This window comes from Gymnogyps californianus, chromosome 27 (genome assembly GCF_018139145.2).
Source record: "Gymnogyps californianus isolate 813 chromosome 27, ASM1813914v2, whole genome shotgun sequence".
NCBI lineage: Eukaryota > Metazoa > Chordata > Aves > Accipitriformes > Cathartidae > Gymnogyps > Gymnogyps californianus.
The window spans coordinates 7,170,656-7,188,454 of NC_059497.1; the positions used below are offsets into that span (position 1 = coordinate 7,170,656).

Below are 17,799 nucleotides of genomic sequence, written 5' to 3' on the forward strand. Positions count from 1 at the left end.
GTCTGCATGCGGGTGGCAGGGAAGAGAGAGCACGCTCCTCTCCTTACTACAACCCACAGGGAGCTGTGCTGGCTCCGGAAGGGAGGCATCACTCTTGTACTCTGCATCAGTAGTTACCTGGGCCTGACACAAATAGAAATTGATCAAAAGCAGCTTTAAAAGCTCCCGCGTTCCCGGAGTAGAAAGTTCCTCTTGTTGAAATTGGGTGGGAGAGCTGCGGTTTTTCCTCAGTTCCTTTGATTTGTTGCCTAATGCAGGGGATGGATAAATCTCTAAGCCATGAGATTTAGGGCAGGATTCATACTTTACATCTTCAGAAGACGTAGTAAACAGCCCTATACTCTCTAATCCTGGGAGCAGGTTTGTACCTGCTCGCTCTGTATAAACTGGACCAGCTACAACAATTTCACATTGTGGCTGAGTTCAAAACATCCCCTTGGGGATGAAATGTTTATTGCAGGAGATTTTTAAGATGGTTCCTGAAAGGGAGAAAGGGAATCCCACCTCAATACCCTGCACAGACCCTGCAAGACTGTCACACAGATGCAAAAAGTGGTGTGACTGCATGAGCAATGAGACACCTCGGCCCGTAGGAAAATACTCTGGGGAGAAACTTGCTGGTAACCTTTGTCACTTAGAGCTTCCCCACTGGACAGGCAGAGGTGAGTGGCCTGCCCACAATGACAAGGAGGCCTTCATTTACCAGGGCTGGCATCTCCCAGGCATGGCCTGATGGCTGCAAGGCTCCTGGACCCAGCTGCACATGTCCCCATTGCCCCTGTGGGCAGGCTGGGCTCAGGCTGAAGTCAAACTGTCCAAGGATCCCACCCTTCCCAAGGGCAGGTCACTCCAGAGCCTTGCAGAAACCTCCTGGGCCATGCAGAAGTTTGCAGCAAGGGCAGGCTGGTTGCAAAGAGGCAGCTGAGCTGGGCAGAGCACAGGAGCTTTCCACGGCGCCTGCCAGAGTGCAGATATCTGGACCTTCAGGTTGCTCCAACCCAGCCCCAAGACTCTGCAGCAGAACAGATGGGGGCCAGTTTGGGGTCTGGACACCACATCGGGGGGACACCACGTTAGGGCATTTGGTAAGTTTTATGCAAAATGTGAACCTCTGCAGATTCTCGTGTGGTGGGTTTTCACACAGCATGGAGGGCTGTGCCCTGGAGGTGACCTGCTCATGGTTTGCTGTAGCAGAAGCGAGGAAGCAGTGCAGGGGGGCGGGTGGTCCTTGGGGTGGGACATAGCTCCCCACTCACCAAGGGGCATGTTAGCCAGCGTGGGTTTAGCAACTGAGACCACACCGCCTTGTAACTTTGCATCCTCCTCTGGATGGCTGCAACTCCCCGTGCATGGCCAGTGCTGAGGGGCTGGGGGAGGCGGGGGCGGGGTTGCTCTGTGGGGGGGAGTGAGTTACTTACAGAATCTTCAGGCTGTAGAGGCCAGAGAAAGCTTCCCCTGGGATCCTGGAGATCTGGTTTCCAGAGAGGCGTCTGCAGCGAAAAGAAGAGCCAGTAATGTGTCAACATCCTTGTAATGACAGTCCCTTGTCTGCAGAGGCTTAACAATTCATGCATCTTGGCACAGTCCCTTTGGGGAGGAGGCTGCAACACCTGCAAGCTGAGCCATGGTTGTGTGCTTGGGCAACCTTTGCATATCATCCCCTCTTACAGCTTGGGGAACAGGCAAAGAAAATAATAGCTTATTGCTCCTGCCAGACCTGAATCCAGTGTTTTCAGCATCCAGTGACAGCTCATGGCTCAAGTCATTCCCTGGATACTTGCAGAGGACCCCACTCCACAGAAATTGCAGCACAGGCTGCCTGTGAGAGGGACCTCTGCTCGAGGGCGCTGACCAACCTACAGACCCTGCTCTATGCCAGATGCCTGGCAGTGAGGGTGGAGCAGGGGGAGATCTACTTTCTGCTCATGCATGGTCCTGGGAGGACTATCCCTAAATCACGGACCCTTATCTGTCACTTTTGTCTGCATGTGACCAGTTTCTGCATCCTGCAGGTTCTCCTTTGTCCTGTCTGTCAAAGCTCAATGCCACTTGATTTGCTTCCACTCCCTCATTCCCAGCCCTGCTTTGACCCGTGTGATCACAGCTAAGGCCCAGCTCCTTCAACACATGAGAGTTTGGTATCACTGCTGTGAGGGGAGACCAGGGAAGGGGCTGGAGATGGGGAGTACCATGTAGGTGCCACAGTAGAGCCAGTTTATCTGAGTATCGTTTCCAAAACTAGGACAGAAAAGTCAAAAGTGGTTCTTGTACAAGTTATGGCTGGAAAAAACCATAGGAGGGAAGACAAGGATAGGGACAATGCAGCCTGGGAAGGCTGATGAATGAAGATGAATGTGAAGGGATGGGAGAGGAAGACAAAGTGAAGAACAGCATCACAAAGGAAAGTGGACCATTGGGGACACAGAGCAAAGAGCAGGGGACACATTCAGAACCGGCCGAAAAAATTTATCCAAGTGAACCTGTGGGATTCACCATTGTACAGCATCATCTGATCAGAGTGCTCAAATTTTAGTAAGGCCCAGAGCAGCCTGGGGCATTAACAGGTATTTGGATTTCTCACTGACATTGGAAACTGCATCACTGTTACCATCGCTTTCACCGGCAAGGACAGCGGTCCTGAGACACCATGGTGGGAGCCTATGGTGGCACCAGGAGTAAAGTCCAGGACTCTTGAGTCTAGGCTTGACCTAAGGAGAATCTTCTCCTCCTGTTTCTCCCATGAGGACAAACATGGACCAAGTCAGAAATCAGCCATGACCATCAGCCAGAAATCATGAAGACAGGTTCAACAACCTGATTAAGACTCCAAATTAGTACTGCATTTGTGCTTTACTTTCTGATCCCCAAGTGGTCAAACAGAGGTCAAGGTTGGACTTCTCCATAGTCACAGGGTAAGAAACTTGTTGTTGTCCACTTGACTTGGAGTGGAATATTGCATCTCCCAAAAGGAGACAGTGAACATCATTTGTGACCAGGCTCACCGTCACTCCCCCGGAAAGTCCAAACTAGGCCCAAGAGGTCGGGCACAGACGCTGGCAAGCTTGTTGTATTCATTTAGCATTGACTAAGCTCCTTTCTTTTTAGATGTTTTGTCTGTGAAGGAGACAGGTGTCGAGGATGAGCAGTGTAATCCAGGCTGAAAGCAGAGTGCATTGCAGTGAGGACTCTGCAAAGGTCATGGAGAGGATCTGAGCTCTTTTGGGGAGCCACACTCACCGGTGGCAGAGCAGGCATGTGTGGGTGCCCGAGCTCTCTCCCTCCCTGTCTATCCTCTCTGGAATCTAGAGAAAATTGCTCCCATAATTAGGCCTCCGACAGCATAAACAGCACAGGGTCGTCTCTTTAATGTGTGTGAGCAGGTTGTAACCTGCCTCTCTACAGTATGCAAGCCGCTTGGCAGGCTGGGCTATTTGTCACTTGGGGGCTGTGATTTGGGGTAATTGCTCCTTTCCACATGGGATTGCTGATTTCCACATGGGAGGGGGCGTTGTCCAGGAGACTGGAGTGCTCGCCTGGAGGGCAGGTGTTCCTGCACGGCATCCTCAGCCTGCTCCCAGCATCCGTCCTACCAGGCTGTGCTTGCTCTGTGGGGGGCTGTCTGTCCTCACCTCTCTGGAGCTCCTGTCTGCCCCCATGCCTTCGCTGGCAGCAGTCTACATGTATTCACGGTTAAATGTGCCTCTCGACTTGTTTCTTGGCAGCTCTGCACCTTTATGTTCACTTTCCTGGGTGTGTTTGAGTGTTTGCCAGGTCCCTAAATGGATCTGGGACCTCCAGGATTAGCAGGAGAGGAGTGTGGAGCTTGGCTGGAGCCCAGGCTGGGGCTCCTGGCCTCAGAACAGGGTGGCAGGGAGCTCCATGTGCTGGTGGGACACGTGCTGAGCCAGCTCATGGCATCTCAGCACCATGGGCAAAACAGAACATGAGGGAAAAAACAACTCTGTGGGAGATGCCTTGGTTTCACTGGGTACCACCTCTGGGTGAATTTAGAGGCACAAAGTATCCCCCAGCCCCAGGAAAGACAGCCATGCCCCCCTGTTGCTGCTGCTTCTGTCCTTGGCCCTGCCACACTGAGACTATGCCGTGCCCTTGGCTCACCTCTGGCCTCTGGCTCTTCTCTCTCTAGCTTTACCTCCTCCCTGCTGCCAGGGCAGCCCAGCTCCTCTCCCCAAGGTGCAGAGCTCCGTGCCAAGCCAAGTAGCAGGCACAAAGGGAGGCACCAGTCACAACCACTTCACTCAATCCACCTCCCAAGGCAATTGCCAGTGCCATTGGGGTGCAAGATGGGCTCTGCTTACTTGTATGCATGCAGAGACTGGGAGGTGGGAGATGTCTGTGTTCGTGCACACAGGCTGAGGTTTCACTTCCCTAGAGGTGTACATGGCCAGGACGTGCACACGGGGTCTGAGGCGTGGGCTTTGGAGGTTTGCTATACCTCCCGGGACAGGAGCTGCATGATGCTGTGAGTGGTAGCCAGGTGTCCCAGGCAAGGGAGCACGGCTGTCCCATCTCTCCGAGAGTAGGTCAGGAATGGGTAGGTCTTTTGGGGTGTCCTGTCCAGCAGGAGGAATGGCCACTGGGAAGAGATGCCTGCTGCCATGTCGTTAGCTCCTGTCCCGGTTCATATAAAGAGACTCAAGGCCCAAGACTCCCTGTGTATGACCCTTCCCTTGTCCATGGTCACTTGGCAATCTCCCTAGTGCTTGGTTCCCTCTGTTCCTCTCACTCAAACTCTCCAGAAATCTCCCAGCCTGGCAGACAGGCACCCATTGAATATATCTCCAGAAGCCAGATCCCACAGGAAATCCACTGAAACAATCCCTTCCTTTCTATTTAAAAGGGAACAATAACATTTGAAGTGATGCTGCCACTGTGACTTCCCCTGAGACAGCTCTTAACTTGCTCTTTCTATGGAGAAGACTGAAGCAAATAACCCCACCAAGAAGGACTGAGAGGTGGCATTCCCTTGTGCCCTAAGCGCATGGAGGAAAGAGGAGCTGCTCTTGCAGGGGTGAATGTCTGGTCCACAGCACACGAGCTCTGCTCCAGGCCTCTTTTTAGGATAGGCAGACTTAATTCAGCCATATGCCCTGCCGTCCTAGACGTAGGACCATGAGATAGGTTTGGGAGAAAGGGAAAGCTCTGGATTTAAAGTGATTGATGGAAGAGAGAGAGAAGGGGCAGGTGGAAGGGGAGGATGGGAGCTGGAGTTGGCTGGCTTGCTTTGGAAAGCTCGTATGTTCAGTGGATTTTAGATTCTGTTCCCCCCCACCCCTTCCCCACTCCCGTGATTTCTGGGAACATTCCTCCAGGCTTTGATCTGCATTCCCAATACACTCCAAGTTGGAACAAACTCATGGTTTACCACCTCATGGTTGCTGCAGTTCAGTTACCACAGGCTCCCACCCCCTCCTGTATCTTGGGCTTCTTGGTCATGCTACAACTTCCATGGCACGCCCAAAGGCTGTTTGTTGGGCATGATCGCTCATGTCATGTGCTCAGGCAACACAATGATGCTCTTATCATTCACATTAGGAGGCAGGAACATTGCCCATTGGCAGGACAGGACAACAAACATGTGTGTCCATATCCCAGTGGAATTTTCCCCTTGCCAGATCTTTATTGAGCATGTCAGCCTCCCGCTTTGATCTCCTGCTCTGGTTCATTTCTCAAGCACTAACACTGTCAAGGCAGAATCCGTGCCCAGATAAACTCTCTACGCTCCTGTCTGAACAGTGTCATCACGCCAAGATTGTGCCATCCCCTGGGCACACAGGGGACCAAGGGCTCCGTGTTACGCTTGAGTTTGTTCTCGTGCTGGTGCAAAACAGGAATGAGGCCAATTAAGTCATGCAAGTGAAAACATGGTACATTTGAGAAAAGAGCCAGGCTTGGACTCTCCCTTCCCACACAGGAATCTGCAGCTGGTCCTAGTCTGGTATCACCTGGAGGTGTCTCTAACGTGATCTTTACTGCCTTACTCCATCCCTGAGGAGGAGACTATGCAGGCCTGTTTCTAACTCTGCTCTCCGTACCCCCACCAAATGCCTGTTCCAACGTGATAGATTGATGGCATTCGTTTCTTTTGTTTATGGTCCTCAAGCCAGTTTTCAACCCACACAAATGTTCATATGCAAGCTAGTTTGGATTAATTTGCCAAGTAAGATTTAATAAGACACAACTCCTTAATGAACAACCCAATACAGGACACTGAATGCCTTCACTCCATCCCCTTATATTATAAACTGTCAAGGTTTTCAGGGGAGATTTGTTCCCTCCAAACCTTCGAAGCAGTTTTGACTTTTGACTCTACTCTGGGTGCCCCACTTGGGGTACCCCAGAACAGAGTTAGTCATTTGGAAGGCAGTTTTCAGGAAAATTGAGGCCAGCTATCCTCACTTGCAAGGATTTTTCAATTGCTGAACACTATCCCTAGCCTAAATGGAGTAGAAAAAGAACTGAAATCTCTAAATTTTCACAACGTTTTGAATTTGACATGGGCCCCTGCAATAACTTGGCTTCATTTTTCACTGTGCATGATGGAGAACCCCTTAGAAGCCCTTCTCTCCTGTCCCCACCTGCACCTTAGCCAGCGTCTGCCTCTGTGCCATACCAGATTGCACAGGAATGACTTTGGAAGGCTTCATCAGAGGAATTATCCTTTAACCCTCTCTGTGCTTTCGCCCACTAACTGAACTGATGACGAGTGCTGTCCTCTGCCAAGGACCAATGTCAACGAGGAGGACAGAAAGTCCTGGTTGAACTAAGGCTAGTCCCCTTGTTGCTAACAAGTTGCATCCTGATGCCTTCTCAGACACAGGAGCTAGGCAGCACCCTGGGGGAACCACAGTGTCCAAGCATTCAGAGGAGCTGCAGCTCCTCACCTACAGCCATCTGGAAATGGAGAGCTGTGTCAGGCAAAGTGGCTACCAAGGGACCAGTGATGCTGCCTCCAAATCTTCAGCATGGCAAAGCAAGGTCATGGCCCTACAAGTGTTTGTCTCTCTGCCAGAGACCTCTGCAGCCTGCTATGTCATGGAAACCCACCAAGGTGCTCTCCTAGGAGTACCCTACTCCAGACATGTTATTGCACTGCTCCAGGAAAGGCTTTTCACCATGGTGCTAGCACACTTGAACATTGCCCAGAAATGTCAGCACCCCTTTACACAGCAGAGCTATCACTCCAGAAGGAGTCAAGGCCCAAAGCCAGCATTACTGCAGTGGTGCCTCTTAGAAGAATGAGATTGCCTTGGAGTGAGACCCTGTGCTGGACAATACCCCCCAAAGATGGATGTTTCATGTGTCTGGGAGCTGATGTGGGTGGTGACGGGTGCTCCAACACCAGGCAGGGGCACGCTGCAGCAGTGCTGGTGCTCCATAACCTGCGATGGCTCCACCAGTCCTTGCACCCGCATGGGAAGAGGAGTGAGAAGGGTTTTTTTTCCCTGGTGCAGGGGAGGAGAAGAGGGCTGCCGTGTTCACATTCCCAGCATACACGCTTGCTTTTTATTTCGTTTTGCTTTTATGCTGTTTCTTGGCCTCCAGTCCCCTGAGTTGCAAGAGCTGCCTGGGAAAAGGAACAGCCTGCAAGGGGAGGCCACAGTGTGGGTCCTGAGCCTGCTGTGCCTGCATCGATGCAGAGGCATGGCACTCCCCGTGATGGTGAGTCCCTCTGCCCTCAGGGCCTGAGAAGAGGCAGGTGAAAGAGCCAGTGGCTGGGAAGGGGTCTGATCTTGCCGCTGTGCCCTGAAGCGAGAGGTGAATGGCAATGAACACCTGCCTTTGGCTGCAGTTTCTCTTCTTGGCACCAAGCGCTCGTGTTTGGATTCAAAGCGCGGTAACAAAGCCCTTGCCGGCGAACACATTTCAACATGTTATTATTCCCAGGCTGGCTTTCAAGATCCTCTTTCTATTCCTTCTGTACTGATTGCTCTTGTTTCTCTTGGCTCCCAGCTCTGGCTTTTCAGGCTTCATTAACTGGAATTTATTAGCAACTTTAAACAATCTTCCTGCTGCCAAAAAGAGAGAAAGAAAAGAAGAAAAAAAAAAAGAAAGAAACAAAGAGGAGACACACTAAACTCCAGGCTGCTCCCTGCCTGTGTGAGGCCCAGGTCTGAACACCTCTATCACTGGAGGTTTTCTTTGGAGGGAAGGACCGGTGAGTGCCCGGGCTGGGACTGTGCCTGCTCATGGCACAGCCTCTGCTGTCTCTACTCTGTTTCCCTGCTGGAGCTGGAGGCTGGTGGTGACAGAGGAGAGCACAGACTGATGGAGAGCCGTCAGAGAGGAGTCCTCGGTGGCATTGCTTCTTCAAAGCTGGCTAAGACTGGAGAATCTGGTCTCTTGGCAGCCTGTGAGCATGAGTGCTAATTGCATCCACAACACCTTCCTGAGCAGCTCACAGTAAAAACTAATGACTAACAGATCCCGGCACACCTGAGAGGCCCGTCCTTATCGCTGAATGAATGGGTAAATAGAGGCACTGGCAGTGAAAATCACTTTACCAAGACCACACAGTGAGTGAACAGTTTGAGCTGGAGCAGTCCTGGTGCCCTCATCTGTGCCCTAACCACAGCATTGCCTCCGATCCCTTGTGGGACATGGCCATTTGGTGTCCGGAGGGGAGTTGAGCCAACGCAGAAATGTCCTGTGGGACACAGCTCGGCTGGACATCATGGTGTGGCTTGGGTGGTTGCTTTGCTGTCCTCAAGACCCTCACATGCCACCCTGCTCTCACTTGTTCCTCGCATGTCCCCACCCAGCATGGGTGTGTGCAGAGGACTAACATAGGGCTCAGGTGGATCCAGCAACCTGGAGTCGCAGTGCTCCACAGCACTGAAGGATGTGCAACAAGGCACACATGTCCGTGGGACACGTGTTTCATCTGCCCATTTTTGCAGCTTTCTTTCCCCTTCCCATTATTCCTGTTCCTCAGTTGAACCCCAGCTCCATGCGCAAGCTGAGCCTTGAGTCCAGCTGATCTCTGACTTTCATGAAACTTCACCTTCATGAGGAGCCTCAGATGGTGCTAAAATAGAGGCACAGAAAGAGGAGGAATCGTAAGAAGTGTGAAACACCAGCTCTCCTCCAAGCTGCTGTGACCCTAGGCTACTGGGACTAGATCTAATGAGAGAGAAGATTGGCAGCAGCAGAGCAGGAGAGGGAACTATGAGGAGCTCGTGGAGGAGGCAGAGGAACATGGACTTTCTCTGACTGTCAAAGAAGATGAGGGTTACAGATCAAAATCACATGTGTTCAAGGGCCAGGGGTGTCAGGAGTTTCTGGGATGTTTCTGAACATTAGACCAAGGTTAAAAAGTCCCTAAAATATAAGAGTTTCCAGGAGACCTGAAAAGGAGATTTGAAAATCTGTGTTGAATTTGGCAAATATTTTTGGCTGAGGAACCTGTGATTTCTTTCAGAATGTTCAAGCATCTTTTTTAAGGCATCTTTGCAATAAAGCAAATACCATTTGAAATACCATTTTCTTTTCAAGTTGGACTAAAGTAAAAGATTAAAGGTTAAGAAGTAACCTGAAAATGAAACAAACTTTTCTCTTTCAGGTTAGAAGAACTTTTTTGGGTTGACCAAAGCCCCAGAACATCAGTTTTGGTTCACCTTGAATTGAATTTTGCAAGTTTTGTCTTCAGTTGCTCCAGGCTGTTACTCACCCAGTTTATCAAGGATGTAACAGGGAACTTAACAGCGTATGAGACAGGCTGGGGCTGTAAGGTCACCCAAAATCCCTGCAGATGAGAAACCTGCTGAAAGGTTTCCATCTAACTGAAGACAGGCACATGCAGCAAGGATGGGCTGCAGCAGAGTTCTCTTCATTGTCAGCCCTTCTCTGCCTGGAGGTCAGGCAGGCAGGCAGGCAGGCAGGTCTTCCTCCTCCCCAGGAGGCACTAACACTGGGATACCTGGATTGTCCTTCATTGCTCAGCAGGGTTTTCTGGTCTTCACTCACTTAGCATGCCCCAGCATGGGCAGTTCTTCCATGGGGAAGTAGACAGAAGGCTTGGTCTCGTGTGCTACATGTCACCCTAGTAGACCCAAGGGAGTATGTTCTGGGTAGATGAAATCTGCAGAGATTTGAGCTGTGAAACCTGAACAAACTTCTATTGAGGATGTGGAAACAGGCAGGATTTGTTTGCTTGATTCTTGTGCACATCCTGGCACAGGGAGTGATCCCATCCTGAATGTCATGGTCCTGATGTAATGTTTTGGGATGAAAGTTTGGTAAAAGATATAAGTGAAAAGAGCAGGGTAAATGCCAGGCAAGTTGCATTACTGGTCGATGACAGCCCTGTAAATAATATACACACTGTCCCTGTCTAGATGTTGTTGTTGAAAGAATCACTTTCAACTCCTGATAATATATAAAAATCCTTCCTTGCTTGATTTCATGTAAATTACTTGATTTCCATAAATAGGATTACTGTCTTATTGCTATCAAATTCAAGCAGGAACTTGGGCATGCATAGATATATAATGCTGCATTTTCCATTTCTTCTCCTAATTGTGATGTTTTTTCCTAGTCAAAATACCTTTGCTTTCCGAATGAGGACTTGTGGCATTTTGAACCTCTAGTAAAATGTTCTCTAACAACTTCCAATTATTTTTCAGATTTTCCTGTTTAAATTTTTCCTCTTCATCTGTTTCATTCATAATTATTTTTGGCTGTGGGAAGCTGGCTCTTTTGGAGCCTATGAATATTTATTCATTGCTGGGTGAGACTGTTCTGTTTGTACATGACGTGTAATCAGGACACGATTGCTTGCAGCAAGACAGCTGTTAATTGTATACAACAGAATATGGTCTCTGTGTGTGAAAAGCTGTACTACCCCCAGTGAATGCTTTTGGTGTCCACACTTCGACACAGATGTTGACAAAATGGAAAGAGAAAGGCTGCAAGATGGATGCAAGGTCTTGAAAACCTCACCCTCTGTGGGTAGCTCGAGCTCCAAAGCTAAAGAAGGATAAAAAATGACTCCTGCTCAATCTGTAAATGGCTAATGGGGAGGAGAGTTTGGGTAGCTGGGGTCCTTACAAGTCTAATGAATAGAAACTACAGATAGATGAAGATGAATTGCAAGACCATTTGAAGTTAAAAACCTATAGTATGATTTGATAATTATGAGATTTGACCTGTATGGGAATAATGAACATCCATATCTGGTCTGGTCTCTTTAGTCAAGACTGAATGTTCAGAGAAGTAAGTTTGTCTTTGAATATGTGTGTCCACATATGTATGTACACTCATCTGCAAACTCTTTTCTAAATGCACAGACAGGACTTTCTGCTCATGACAGTGGTGCCTGAGCGTGGCACACCGTCACACAGTGCAGAGGCTCATGTCAGTAAGGTGTTAGGCAGGTCAGCACCACAACCTGTGCACATCACTGGCATTATACTGTAGTACTGGATGCTGATGATTCAGGGTCACTCCACTGCAGAACATGTGGACTAGTACATCTGGGAGATGAAAATGCCTCCTTTCAGGGTAGTGCAAACATCTATTCTGTAGGAAATTCTGAGATTTTGGAAAACATCATTTTTGAAATGTCAATGTCATGTATGGCACTGGCTGCAAGAACTGATTCAGTAAAGTCAAAGTGTTTCATTTAGACAGATTAAGCTGTAGCAAATGTTATATATAGTAAGTTTACAACACATACATCAAATGCAGCATTAATATTAGTATTTCATGCGATGTAATAATAGTGTTTTGAAGAAACTGCATTTTCCAACAGAAGCTATTGTGTTGAAAGGAGCAACAGCATGAGACTAACACCTGGAGGTATTTCTCATGGTCAAGTGGAATAAGACAATACAGGTGCAATTCACCCATGCAGAAATGGCCAACCTCAATATTCTGCCCCCCAGGCTCCCATTTTTGGGTCTCCCAAGGGATTGCAGTGGTTTCTAATGCTGGTGGCTAACTTTCACACTTTCAGAAGTGGGGCCACTCCTTCACTGACACACAGCCACACGCCAGTCCCCGGGGACTGCGATTGCTGCTGTGTCTGAGTGTGCCTGCTCAGACCGCAGTACACATTGGTGCACAATGGGACACCTCAGCCTTTGCGGCAAATTTTTCAGACTTCAATTGCCCAGGCTCATTGCCATCTGATCTGCAAAGTGCCCGGGAGCTAATGTGTTTCTGGACTGCAGGACGCTGTGAGGGGGACCCTGTATGCAGAAGGGTGAATGAAGCTCCCTGTTAGCTGGCTTTGCTCCGGGGTACAGTGTTGATTTTTGCATAATGGATTGGGTCCTCTTTTATTAAATGCACATGCACTATCTCAGCCTAAAGGTAATGACCTCTGTCAAACCCCTAAGCTAGAGCAGCAAATAAACCCTCTCCCAGCATGCAGCCTCCTTCCATCTCAGCCTGTAGCCACAGTGACAACACTGGAGGTTGCTACCAGAGCCACAGGCACCCTCTCCAGTGTCCCCCCGGCCACCCCGACCATGCTCTGCCCGGCACAGCCACTCCATACTTACAGCTCCTCCAGGAAGCGCAGGTGACGGAGAGTGCTGGGCTGCAGCCGGCTAATGTTGTTCATGCTCAGATCTCTAGTGGGGAAGAAAGACAAAAGTCTCTGATCAGTCATGCTGTGGTTTGCACAGAATAAACCCCAGGCTCTGTGTCCCCTCTCTGCTCAGAGAAGCCCCTACAAACGGCATTTCAGCATTAGCATCTTATCACAGCCCAGGCTCTGCCTGCAAAGGGATGGAGAGGAGTAACCAAAGAGAGACACTTGCTCCTTCAGGTGGTCTGCCTGAGCTTCTCCAGGTTATGGAGCAAGTTAGGATATTTCCTAACAGCACAAGCAGTATTAGTGTCTCACAATTTTTGGAGAGTGAACAGGAAGCCCAGTGACGCTGGAGTAGGACAGTATGTCCTTGGGCCCAGAAGTATCTTTCTGTGACCACTGGTGTCCTGGTTTCGGCTGGGACAGAGTTAACTTTCTTTTTAGTAGCTGGTACAGTGCTGTGTTTTGGATTTAGTGTGAGAATGATGTTGATAACACTCTGATGTTTTAGTTGTTGCTAAGTAGCGCTTATCTTAAGCCAAGGACTTTTCAGTTTCCCATGCTCTGCCAGCAAGCAGGTGTGCAAGAAGCTGGGAGGGAGCAGAGCCGGGGCAGCTGACCTGAACTAGCCAAAGGGGTATTCCATACCATGGAACGTCATGCCCAGTATATAAACAGGGGGGAGCTGGCTGGGAGGCGTGGATCGCGGTTCGGGAACTAACTGAGCATCGGTCAGCGGGTGGTGAGCAATTGCATTGTGCATCACTGGGTTTTTTTTCTCTCCCCCCCCCCCCCCCCTTCTTTTTGTTGCATTCCTTTTCATTACTATTATTATTATATTTCATTATTACTATTGTTAGTATTATATTTTACTTTAGTTATTAAACTGTTCTTATCTCAACCCACGAGTTTTACTTTTTTTTCCTTTGCTTTCCTCCTCCTCACCCCACTGGGAGGGGGAGGGGGAAACGGCTGCGTGGTGCTGAGTTGCTGACTGGGGTTAAACCACGACAACTGGTCATGCCAGCCACCACAGGGAGCTTTTCTGGTGTGTGGATAGACAGCTGCTTTTGAGGAGAGAGCAAGCCATGGAAGAAGGGGTACATCTATTCAACAGGCCTGCTCTAGACTGGAAAAACTAGAGGACAACGCTAGGAACGAGGGATGGAGGTTGGCTTTGTGGGTGACAAACTCTGAGTTTAGGGGGTGGGAGGAATCTTTCTCATTGTGCTTGTCTCAGTCTTTGCCATCTCCAGCTAAAGGCTCACCTCCTATCTGCTTAGGGTCTGACAGACCCTCCCAGAGGAGACTGTGCCACGACCCAAGGGGTCCAGGGGGTTGCTGAGTTTTAAGCCCTTAGGTCATGACAGAGTCCCTGTGAGCCACCCATGGCAGAGCTGTCATCATCTTAGGATATGAGTAGCAAATTCTGCAGCAAATGGTGCATTAGACAAGCTAGTAGTTGGAAAAAGCAAGGATGCTTCTGGGCTCCAAGGCTCTTCAGGAGGTCTGATACTTGATAGCTGCAACCCTGCCCTCATGAGCAGCTGCACATGAAGAAAACCGCACTTGTTACCCGAGTCTAGAGCAAGCTGTGTCCACGTAACTGTAAGTGAGCATCGATTTTTACAACTATGAGGAAAGATGAGGCTGAATTAAAAGCTGGCGTGGTTAAAACCAATGGGAATGGAAGGGACATATCCCCTACTGAGCAAAGCAATCCTAGTTAAATGTCATCTGAGGTGCTGGGTAGACTCGTGTGAGGCAGAAGAGGCTGGTTTTGGTCATTGTGTATAGACAGGACACTGCTTGGCTCCTTCAGACTGCTTAGACTAAATGGCAGAGGCAGACAGGTGTCTCTCTTGTAATGTGAGAATAAGGAGGCACAACATAAAAATAAAGGCATTTTATTTTACTCTTTCCTCCTGTAAATCTCACAGACTTGTGAGCCTAAGGAAGGATGTGCTCTCCCCCCCCTCAGCGTCGGTGGGAATCTATCTTGGTGTTGGACAAATGCATGGAGGAAGGAGGCTTGTGCCACGGACAAGCACTGAAGCATGAAGGAGAAAAGTCCCTCGGCACAACCCAGCCATACAAGAGGGACCTCTCTGAGCTGGCTGCCATCTGCACAGCACACCGTCATTTTAACTGAGGTCCTGTAGACCCAAGATGTGAGACTGCAGGTCACATATCAAACGCCCTGGAGCATCACAGGCTGGCTTTGGGCTCTGGGTAGGAAATTGCTTTAGTGGAAAATAGGTTTATTGAAAAAATTACTGAAATTCCTTTCTTCAGTGAGAAAATTCCCGAGTACTGCTAGTAAAGAGGCTTAAATTGTTTGGGAGTGTAGGCTCCTTTATTTTGCACCATTTTCCACCCCCCCCCCCCCGCCCCACTTTCTGACCAGATCTATTTGGCATTGGTGGAGGCAGGTTACACCTAGGGAGGGTCTAAAGCCTGCCTTTATAGTTTCTCTGGAGATGTGTCCTGTGACAAAACTGTGCAGCTTCATGAGCCCTCTTTGAAGATACTCGTGGCAAAGTTTGGTTTTTTTCTTTACAACTGTCTCCTCTCCAAAGAAGTGGTGGAAAAATCCCCCAAAGACCTATGAGAATTCAAAATTCTGTTTTCAGAATGAATGCAAAAATAAAGTTATTGTCTGTATTGTTCTGTCTGCAATGCTGCATTCTGTATTTGGATGTTCCTGGGATACAATAGAAGGGTTAAAATATTATTTTGTGCTGCTTCTATTTTTATTTTTAAATCCCTAAGGGCAGTTGCTACTTAGCACCCATTAAAACATCTTTTTTTCCTACATCAAAGTGTCTCCTGTTTATGTTGTAATGAATCAGTCTGATGTTTTGACATGTTGTGAAACAATGTAAAAATAACGAAAAATAACGTAAAATGAAAGGCTATGAAACAAAACACAGATCTGAAATGTCCAAGATCTCCTTGAAACTCCAAGGCATATTCCTTAAGTTGCCTTCTGCTGGCAGTGTAGGGAATACTCCTTGCTTGCTGCAGGAGACACTTTTCAAACCTCATTGAACTGCATTTTGGGTGCCCAGCCCTTTCCTAGGCATGATGGGGGCAGCCGCCTGTCCCGCACCCCTGGGCGGGCAGGGGTTGCAGGGATGCACAGACCCTCAGCATCAGTCCTACCCAGCAGCATGGCAGTATGTGGCTGGTGGTAATGGGGAGGTCAAAGATGTTTTGACCCCTTCTTTCCTCTCCCTTGATCCATGCCCTGAAGAGGAACAAAATACACTGGTTTCTGAAGAAATCTTCCAACGGGCAGAGGAGAAATACCATTATCCCATCACTCTGACAGTCTCACAGCTCCAGCTCTCATGGCTTTTCTTTAAATGCCCTGCTCCTCTCCCTCTTGCACCCCTGGGGGTCCTGGCCACGGACAGGTCTGAGGGAAGGGGCTCTCTCCCACCATCTCTTGGGGCAGTGAAGAAAAATCCAGCCCTGATTTCCAAGGCTATTGCATGGGGAACATTTTGGGTCATTTTATTTAAAACTCACTGGTGTTTTGGGTGTTTGGATGCTATGGTGGTTTGCAATCCTGCAGGACTCAAGCGCAACACATCTATACTCGCAACACTGAAAAGGGGAGGCCCATAGTGCAAACCCTGCTAGTGGTCTGCTAGCTAATGATGAGCAGCGGGGCAAATATGGTGCCAATGACTCAGCTTTAGTGTTAACTCTGCAGTGTGATATCCCATAGGAGCCCCACACCATCTCCTCTAGAGCACCTGGCTTGGTGTGGTGGAGTTCCTGGACTGGCCATGGTATGAGGACAGCATGGAGGAGATGATGCAAGGGCAGATGGTGTGAAGGAAGAATGAGTTCCTCCAAGGGCTGGAAATGAACTTCCTGAGCACAGTCCCGGACCCAGTGATTTTGCTAGCCACAAAAGTACGAGATGTTTCTCCACAGGCTGTCCATGCTTGTGTGAAAGCTGAGGCACAGGATTCTTGCCTGAAGTGTTGTGGGAGTAAATATTTGACTTATTACTCATGTAAAGATGTTGTTGACTTGTTGCTGTGTTTTCCCAAGCTCATGCTTTTCCTCTTAGTGAGGTTTCTTGTGTTATGTACATCCCCAGTGCATGCAAGAGTGGAAATGCTTCCTGTCAGAGTAATCAGAGAAGCTATTTACTTCTTCAAGTGTTTGGGGGTGGTTACTTCAGCCAGCCACATTTAGTTAATTTTAAAAGGAACTCATGGTATTTGAACCTTGTTGGATTTTTTTTTTTCAGCAACATCTGGCAGAAGGATTAGGGATTCATGGACTAAATGGATTAGGGACTCCTCTGACCTTTCTCAGCTCTGTCAATGACTTTGACTTTCCAAAATAGCTCTCTCTTTTGAGTGACTAGCATCCAGTGGAGTCAAAAAAGTGTTGGGTCACTCATATCTAAGCATGGCTATTGTCATTTGCACTGGAAAAACAGCAGGCATTATAAAAATGCACAAAGAACATAATTCAGATCCCAAAGACCCTTAAACTCCAAAAGAAATTAGGAAGGTAGGAGAGGAAATGGGGTGCTGCACCTTCACCCAGGCTTGCAGTGTAGGACCAGCAGAGGAACTGTCCAGATTCTTGCCTTTGAGTTCATGAGACCACACTGCATTGGTGCACTGGGACAAGTCATCCCTCTCCTGTCCCAGAGCTCCCGTGTTCCTCTTTCCACAATGACTGGCCTGTCTGTCCTCTCTGCAAGCTATCAAATAAAAGCATGAAACCTTTCACTGTCAAATCATTTTGCATGGCTGTGGTCTGAAATGCTGACAGTAAAGTGAACTACTCTCCTACTCCCGGAACTGAAACTCTGTTCTGGTATCACCCCCATTTACCCATGAAGCAATGTCTTTTAAGGCCTCTTGGATTAGGTGTTGAAATTACCTATGCTTTCAAATGGCACTGCACCAAAGCCATCATGGCTATAATTAGTGTGATTTAACATCCCCCCCTTCCCCAACTAATTCTAAACATTTATCGTAAGCATTTCTAACTTGTACCTGCAGGAAAACTGAGACACAGTTCATGGAAACTGAGCTCGTGATTCAGCCTCAGACCTTACAACTCCTCTGGCCCTCGAGGGGTTCCTTAAATTATTTGCTTTGATGTCGCCTTCTTTCATGAACAACCTTTGATTATTCACTGATTAGCTGATCTTCCTTACCAAAAAATGATGTGACACACACCATGCTTTGGGCACCCCAGTA

The 17,799-nt window shown here is 48.7% G+C and overlaps 1 protein-coding gene across 1 annotated transcript in view; it reads right to left on the bottom strand.

Moving 5' to 3' along the window:
• LGR6 (leucine rich repeat containing G protein-coupled receptor 6) overlaps positions 1–17,799 on the bottom strand; it is a 150,481-nt gene that overhangs the window by 83,130 nt on the left and 49,552 nt on the right. The window contains exons 2-3 of the mRNA XM_050911415.1: positions 12,528–12,599; positions 1,419–1,490 (exon numbers count right to left, since the gene is read on the bottom strand). Of these exons, the coding sequence (XP_050767372.1) occupies positions 1,419–1,490; positions 12,528–12,599 (144 nt within the window). The remainder of the gene's footprint in view (positions 1–1,418; positions 1,491–12,527; positions 12,600–17,799) is intronic.